Source organism: Miscanthus floridulus, chromosome 3 (assembly GCF_019320115.1).
Source record: "Miscanthus floridulus cultivar M001 chromosome 3, ASM1932011v1, whole genome shotgun sequence".
Classification (NCBI taxonomy): Eukaryota; Viridiplantae; Streptophyta; class Magnoliopsida; order Poales; family Poaceae; genus Miscanthus; species Miscanthus floridulus.
The window spans coordinates 7,661,895-7,670,124 of NC_089582.1; the positions used below are offsets into that span (position 1 = coordinate 7,661,895).

At 47.5% G+C, this 8,230-nt stretch overlaps 1 protein-coding gene across 1 annotated transcript; it reads right to left on the minus strand.

Annotated features, from left to right (window-relative positions):
* Positions 1–2,841: 2,841 nt before the first annotated feature.
* Positions 2,842–4,536, minus strand: LOC136543081 (uncharacterized). Its single transcript, XM_066535638.1, has 4 exons — positions 3,955–4,536; positions 3,577–3,667; positions 3,337–3,441; positions 2,842–3,251 (listed from the first exon to the last, which is right to left on the minus strand). The coding sequence occupies exons 1-4, from the start codon at positions 4,534–4,536 to the stop codon at positions 2,842–2,844; spliced, it is 1,188 nt and encodes a 395-aa protein (XP_066391735.1).
* Positions 4,537–8,230: the final 3,694 nt, after the last annotated feature.

Sequence of the window (8,230 nt, forward strand, 5' to 3'; positions counted from 1 at the left end):
AGCAGACCAACCGTTAAGTCACATGCGCTTGCTGATTTCATCGCTGAGTGGACCGAGATCCAAGAACCCATTGCCGCCACTTGCCCCAAGCACTGGGTGATGTACTTCGACGGCGCCATTAACATCAATGGTGCTGGCGCGGGCATTCTATTCATCATGCCGACAAAGGATAAACTCTGATACGTTCTTCGCATACATTTTTCGGCCTCCAACAACGCCACGGAATACGAAGCATGTCTCCATGGTCTTCGTATAGCTATCGAGCTCGGCGTCAAACGCCTCATGGTGTATGGGGATTCCACGCTGGTTATCAACCAGCTCAATAAAGATTGGTCCTGTTCTAGTGAGAAAATGCACGCATACTACGCCGAAATCAGGAAGCTTGAAGGGAAATTCTACGGTATCGAGTACCACCATGTGGTACGGGATAAAAACCAACCAGCCGACCAGCTATCAAAGATAGGATCTTCTCGCACCGTGGTTCCGCCGGGGGTTTTCATTCAAGACCTCCTGGCACCATCCATTAAAGAAGAGAAGGAAGTTGAAGAGGTACCCCCTGCCAAGCAGTTGGTACTTGCGGTACCTTCACCGGTCGCCGATTGGAGGGAACAGTTCATCAAATACCTCTCCAGCGACGAAGTACCCGCCGACAAAATCAAAACCGAACGTCTAATTTGCTGAAGTAAGCATTACGTGCTGGTAGACGGTAACCTAATGAGGAAAAGTGCCAAGGAAGGGATACTGCAGAAGTGCATCATCCAAGACGACGGTGTGAAACTACTTTCTGAAATTCACTCTGGTTCCTGTGGCAATCACGCGACTTCAAGAACACTGGTCAGCAAAGCTTTCTTAGCAGGTTTTTACTGGCCCATGGCCATCTCCGATGCAGAAGATCTCGTACAATGATGTGAGGGTTGTCAGTTTTTTGCCAAGCAAATACATGTACCGGCACAAGAACTGCAGACCATTCTAGCTTCCTGGCCATTCGCATGCTGGGGACTGGATATAATCGGGCCCTTCAAACCAGCGCTAGGGGGTTTCCGGTATGTGTACGTCGCCATTGATAAGTTCTCCAAGTGGATTGAGTACAAACCACTCGTCTCAGCTACTGCAAAGAAAGCAGTCGAGCTCTTTGAAGACATCATACACAGATTCGGTCTCCCGAACAGCATCATCACCGACCTCGGGACAACTTTTATCGGCCATCATTTTTGGGACTTCTTGGAAGACCGGTGCATCTCTGTTAAATAAGTCTCCGTTGCTCATCCTAGAGCTAACGGCCAGGTCGAGCGGGCGAATGGTATGATCCTCGATGCCCTCAAAAAAAGGCTCTATCAGAAAGAAGAAAAGCATCCGGGCAGATGGCTCAAAGAACTACCAGCGGTGGTCTGGAGACTGCGCACCCAAGCTAGTCGCAGTACCGGCGTATCTCCATATTTTATGGTCTACGGCTCAGAGGCCATACTTCCAGCGGATATTGCTTTTCGAGCGCCTAGAGTAGAAAATTATGATGAAGAGCAAGCCTCAGCTGTTCGGACAGAAGACGTTGATCGGGCTGAGGAAGAACGTCTGATTACTTGTGTTCGCACAGCCAAGTACCTCGAAGGTCTGTGGAGGTATTACAACCGCAACGTCAAAGGTCGTTCGTTCGCGATCGGCGACCTCATCTTACGTAGGAGACAAAAAATGAAGGGCTTCACAAGCTGTCTTCCCCCTGGGAGGGCCCTTACGTCGTCAAAGGTATTACTCGACCAGGGTCTTATTGTTTATGTGACTTAGATGGAATCGATGTTCCTAACTCCTGGCACATAGAGCACCTTATTCGTTTCTATCCCTGAAACAACACAGATATGTATTCTTTACTTTCTGATTAATAAAGTTCTGGTCTACATAATTTTCCTCCATTTTTTCCTCCATTATAAGTTTCACTTACCGTTATCAGGCTATACGCCACTCCATGACGATCTCCAATACGCTCGCCAAGCACGCCGAAATCACCGAACACGTTAACTCCAAGAATCGCCAAACACGATTTCTCCAAATCGCCGAACACGATTACTCAAAAAATCGCAAACCCGATTTCTCCAAAAATCACCAAACACGACTTCTCCAAAAATCGCCGAACACGTTAACTCCAAAAATCGCCGAACACAATTTCTCCAAAAATCGCTGATCATGTTTTCTCCGGATCACATAAGGTTTTCTCCTAAAAACGACGATGATTTTGTGCTCCAAATCTCATAACATAGCTCGCCGACCATCGAGCAGCACACGTTTTCTTTTCTGTTTTCTATGGAGAAGACCCAGTCTCCGATCCCTTCCTACACGTGCTTGGGGCTCCGCGCTCTGCGTTATGGTTGGTCGGCTGTGGTTCCTTGGTAATGCCTATTCATCCTACACGTGTCAGGGTCTTTGCGCTCAACGTTATGGACTATGGGCTAGTCAAGGCCTAGATTTTAGGGATGAACTAACTGCTCGGACGCCACTTTAACTACTTTTTCTCGCCAAGATACTCAAATTGGCTGCTGGGCAGCATGTGTTTTGCTCTGACCTTTATGGAGAACACCAAGGCTCTAATATCCCCCTACACGTCCTATGGGCTCCGTGCTCTGCATATTGGGCGGTAGGCTATGGTCCTTTGGTAACGCTTGTTTTTCCAACATGTGCATGGGCTCCGCGCTCTGCGTTACGGATTACGGGCTAGCTATGGCATCAAGTTTAGTGAAAACTAATTGATCAGACAATGCTTATATTATGCATAATTGCATCGGGTTGTTAATACAACGATTCTTCAAAACCAAATAAAACAAGTGGTACAGGTGATAATATCCGAACAGTTTGTTAAGCTCCGCCAGCACCTTCTGTTTCGCCAAACAAATCTATATCGCCGACAAGCATTTTTGCTGCATCTTCAACATCATCCTCCAGCTGTTGGGTTTCCGCGTCACTCAGCCCGTCGGCGAACCCGCCCCCTATCGATTGGATATCGACAGTCAGGAAGTGGGACCGAACCACCGCAAGGGCATGAGTAGCGGCGGTCATAACGGCGTCGCGGTTGAAGTTTTTGAAATTCTCCCATGCTGCCTTGCATCTTTGGATGATGGTATCTAGCGCTTGCTGCCTGCCATCAGGACGAGGCGCCGGCTCCATATCGACGTAGTCGAGCACTGGTTTTATCGCGGCGGTTACAGTGTTGAAGTTGTCTTTTTGGACTTTGGCTTCCTGCACTAGCACATCGAACTGTGCCTTGGCTTTATGGCGGTAATATACAAGCATTACAATGGTTCGTCATGCTAGAAAAGTACTACAACATTACTTTCGATCAGGGGTATCTACCTTTCAGTTCTTCGGCTAGTTTATCTGCTCGCTCCGACTCTTTCGCTTTCTCTTGTCGGATTTGCTCGACGGTCTGGCGAAGCTGGCTGAGTTCCGCATCTTGCTCTGCAAAGCACAACAGTTATCAAAAAAACAGATGGCCTACTATTGCAAAGTACATTATGTGATAAAGCATACCGGATTTCTGCTTGGATACATTCTCAAGCTATTCGCACTTCTGATCGAGCTGCTCGGATTTACTTTTGAGCTCTCCGGTTTTCTTGCTCAATTGCTCGGACATATTTTTTAGCTCCTCGGATACAATCGCCAGTTGCTCGGATTTCTTCTTTAGCTGCTCGGATGCAGTCGTTAGTTGCTCAGACAGAACCCCATTCTGATGTTCAAGGTCCCGTGAGTTAGACTCCGCAAGGTCCCGCTCGCGCTGAGCCCTCTTAATACTCTTTTCCAAAAGATCTAACACCTCCTGGAGTTTCTTGTTTTCCTCGGCGAGGGGCTCCATCCTCTTCATCAGTTGGTGTCGTTGCTTGGCTGTTCTAGCTATCCCTTGTGGATAAACAATGCTAGTGATAAACTTTGGTCTCCAACAACATATATCAGTATTCCAGGTGCGGTACTTACCTCAATTTGAGTCATAACTCCAGCAACGGCGGATTTCAACCTCTTTATTTCCCTGGTGGTGTTTTCTTCCTCGACAACTACTACCTCTTCCTCGCGTTTTCGGAGAATCCGGACGGACTGGGGTTTAGGTGCGGCACACTCGATCTCCACAACCTTGTCCTCCTCCGCCGTCGCTTGAGGCACCACTGGGGGCCTCTGTGGTCGGACAGCTGCTCCGACCACTCCTGGCGTCGCTGCGGGTGGTGCAAGTTGCTCCTTGGCCATTGACGGAGTTGCATCCCTAGCCTCCGGCGATACATACGGTTTGGTCTTCTGATTCAATTTCTTGAACCGGCGATGCCTGCTTGATCCCCCAGGCGCTGCTGCTTGGTCTACCTGATGGGAGAGTTCATGCTCTTCTACAGCAGGCCGCTGCTCTGCTTGGTGCCCCGGAGCCTCTTTTGTGTGCTGCTCTGCGGTTTTTTCCCCTTGTCGCTCGGGGACTCCGGTCGTCGGCACCGCCGGGACTTCTGTCGTTGCCTGCGCATGACTCTCCCCTGCTTGCTGCTCGGGGACTTCAGCACTCTTCGATGGCTCCTTCATGCTCGGTGGATGCGCTGTCTGGTTTTCATCATCGTCCGACCACTCCAGCACTGCGGTCCTTCGCGGATGAGCGGTTCGGTCATCGCCAAGCGAGATGCCGCTCGATTTGTGTGCAGTAGAGCCTGCGGGTTTTCTCCTTTTTTGGACCGGCTCATCTACCACTGGTCTTTTCCCACGGATCTTCTCCGATACCGGGGATGGATTATCCGATGAGGTGCTTGACTCCTCTTCGGGCTGAAGCGGCCACCGGACGTCTACGCCTTTCGGCCAATCGGCTCTCGGCACGCTTGAAAAGTATATTGCCCTATCCTGCGAATGGATCTTTACATAAGTAAGTCAGTCCTTTGCTCGGTAATCGATGCTTGATCAATGCAAAATGAAATAGTTACCTGAGGAGGCGGATTGGTGCAGTTGAAGGCCCTCGTTCCCTGTGGCCAACTGAATGAGACGTTGGCAGTGAATAGGTCCATGGCCTGGTCTATTACTTCTTTCTTCGATAGTCGGTCTGTGCTTTCCTGGGTACCGTCGTTGTCACCTTTGTAGTCAAACGCCGGGTGGGCCCTCTCTTTGTAGGGCTGGATGCGGCGCACTATGAAGCTAGCTGCAACCAGTTCACCCCTAAGCTCCACGCCCTTAATCAAGTCAAGAAGCTCCATTACTTGCTCCATGTCAGCACTGTTGGGTCTCTCCGACCAATTACTGTGGTTGACCGGGATGTGGTGGACGTCGTATCGAATCATTGGGTGACTTTGTTTGATATAGAACCATCTAGCGTTCCAACCTTTCAGGGAGGTATGTAGTGGTACGTTGATGTATTCGCTGGCCATCCCATCCCTGAGCTGCAGGTACACGCCGCCGACCACCTTGGAACCGCTGCCCCCCTTCTTTTTCAGACAGATTCTATACAACCATTACTCCGATTTTTTCTCCACGGTTTGATTTATCCAATATCTTCGCCCGAAAAAAGGGGACTGGCTACTTGCTCGGCTGGTTTACTATTTTCTAAGCTTGGCACCATGTGACTATGTCACCTACTGTCAGGCTCGGGGACTAAGTGGGCACACTTCACCTTGCGGCGAATGTGTTTGTTTTTCATCTCGAGGCTACGCTCGGGGACTGGCTACCTGCTCGGCTGGTTTACTATTTTCTGAGCCTGGCACCACGTGACTATGTCACCTACTGTCAGGCTTGGGGACTAAGTGGGCACACTTCACCTTGCGGTGAATGTGTTTGTTTCTTCTGAAAGACTTCAAGCCTCTAAAGGCTAAAACAAGGTATCTTTACCCTCGTGGTCGGACTCTAAGTGGGCACACTTCATTTTACCGCGCATGAATTTTCAATTTTGGACTTGAGCTCCTTACACCCTTATGTCAAGCCGTGCTCGGAACACACTGCTCGGCGATGTTGCATGCTGTTCGGCAGCTGCTCACAACTGCTCGGTGATTCATTATGGTGGTCGGACCATGATTTGGACAACTCGGTTTTGGTTCGCACCTGCTCGAAAAAGCTCAAGACGGCGTTGCACAATGGGTACAAGGCACTTAGGGACTAGCTGTGGGGGGTACGATCCTAGATACCCACGGCAGGCCACATGGGCTACGCCTCCAGGGGTGGCCCAGCCCACGAGAAGGAGCCTTGCGGGGCACGATTCTGCTCGGCGCCTCCCGTAAGGCATGGGGAGGATATCCTGAAGATGTTATGAGATCTGTTAGGATATGTACGATCCCATGATTCTTGTAATCTGTTATTACTTTTCGGTTATCTCTCAGATCTAACCGACTTGTAACCTTGCCCCCCGGACTATATAAGGCAGGCAGGGACCCCCTACAAAATCACGGCAAATCATACGATAGCTAATACAAACCAATAGACTACAGGAGTAAGGTGTTATGTCATACTGACGGCCTGAACCTGTATAACTCATGTGTCTCTGTTGCCTTCTTGTTCTTGATTACACGCTCCTCTGCCGATCAATCTACCATCGCGGGATACCCCTCGGTGGACTGCCGATGATATTCTGTCGACAGTATGAGAGATTGAGGGATTTCCTACTCTCTAAGGGATTCAAGATGGGAAAGGTTGACACCACTCTCTTCACCAAGAAGCTTGGAAATGGCTTGTTTGTAATGCAAATCTATGTTGATGATATCATCTTTGGATCAACAAATCAAGAATTTTGTGAGAAGTTTGGCAAGATGATGGCAAGTGAGTTTGAGATGTCTATGATTGGAGAGCTTAGTTACTTCCTTGGTCTTCAAATCAAGCAAATGAAGAATGGCACATTTGTGAGTCAAGGCAAGTATATCAAGGACATGCTCAAGAAGTTTGAAACGGATGAGAGTAAAGCTATAAGTACACCAATGGGGACAAATGGAAGCTTAGATAGTGATGCTAGTGGCAACATGGTGGATCAAAAGATGTATCGGTCTATGATTGGAAGTCTACTCTATGTGACCGCATCAAGGCCGGATGTGATGTTTAGTGTATGCATGTGTGCTAGATTTCAAGCCTCACCAAGAGAAAGTCACTTGAAGGCAACTAAGAGAATATTGAGGTACTTGAAGCATACACAACATGTTGGATTATGGTATCCCAAAGGAGCAAGATTTGAGTTAATTGGATATTCGGATTCTGATTATGCGGGATGCAAAGTTGAGAGAAAGAGCACATCGGGCACATGTCAACTATTGGAAAGATCACTTGTGTCTTGGTGATCAAAGAAGCAAAATAGTGTAGCACTTTCAACCGATGAAGCAGAGTACATTTTGGCCGGTAGTTGTTGTGCTCAATTACTTTGGATGAAGGCTACCTTGAGTGACTTTGGAATCAAGTTCAAGCAAGTGCCATTGCTATGTGACAATGAAAGTGCCATGAAGCTCACCAACAACCCGGTTCAACAATCAAGAACAAAGCATATAGATGTCCATCATCACTTCATAAGAGATCACCAACAAAAAGGGGACATTTGCATAGAGAGTGTGGGCACCGAAGATCAACTTGCCGACATATTCACCAAGCCACTTGATGAGAAGAGGTTTTGCAAGCTAAGGAATGAATTGAACATACTTGACTTCTCCAATATGTGTTGATGCACCCCCACTATATGACATGCCTCTCCTTCGAGCAAAGCAAGGTAAAGTTGAGTGACATGTCATCCATCCATTGCTAAGGACTTGTTTAGTGCATCTAGTCATTCCTATCATGTCCTAGGCTCATTCATGAAAATCAAATGAATTTAATGCTTGTATGGTACCACTATTGCTTGTATGTTTGAAATGATCTAGTTGTAACACCTCGGGTGTTAGCCTTGCATAACTTGACTTACATAGCATGAGCATGATCATAAAACATTCATATACAAGCTTTGACATTTGAAACATTCAATTGAAACGTGTGCAACATTCTTATTATTTCATGTTTCCATGCGTATGTGCATATGAATATGAGTGACTACTACATGAAATGATTGAATGACCTTGCAAATTGCTTAAACATGTTTAGAATATCATTATGAACAACTTTGATATTCATGGTTAGGGGTAAGAAGGTCATTAAGCCATGCTTTGATGTGTATCATCATTTAAAAGTGACATGTTTGACCAAAGTTGAACTAGGTGTTTGAGACCTTGCATGGAGGAGATCACTAAAGCAAAGTTGTAGTGTTTGACATAAGGAACAACTTTTATTTTTGGGT

Excerpts from the sequence above, each read along its gene's own strand:
- LOC136543081 (XM_066535638.1), bottom strand. The coding sequence starts at position 4,536 with ATGAAGGAGCCATCGAAGAGTGCTGAAGTCCCCGAGCAGCAAGCAGGG. Across the intron at positions 3,442-3,576 it reads GAAAACCGGAGAGCTCAAAA|AGCAAGATGCGGAACTCAGC; the intron begins GTAAATCCGAGC and ends TGTGCTTTGCAG. Across the intron at positions 3,252-3,336 it reads ACTAGCCGAAGAACTGAAAG|CCAAGGCACAGTTCGATGTG; the intron begins GTAGATACCCCT and ends ACCGCCATAAAG.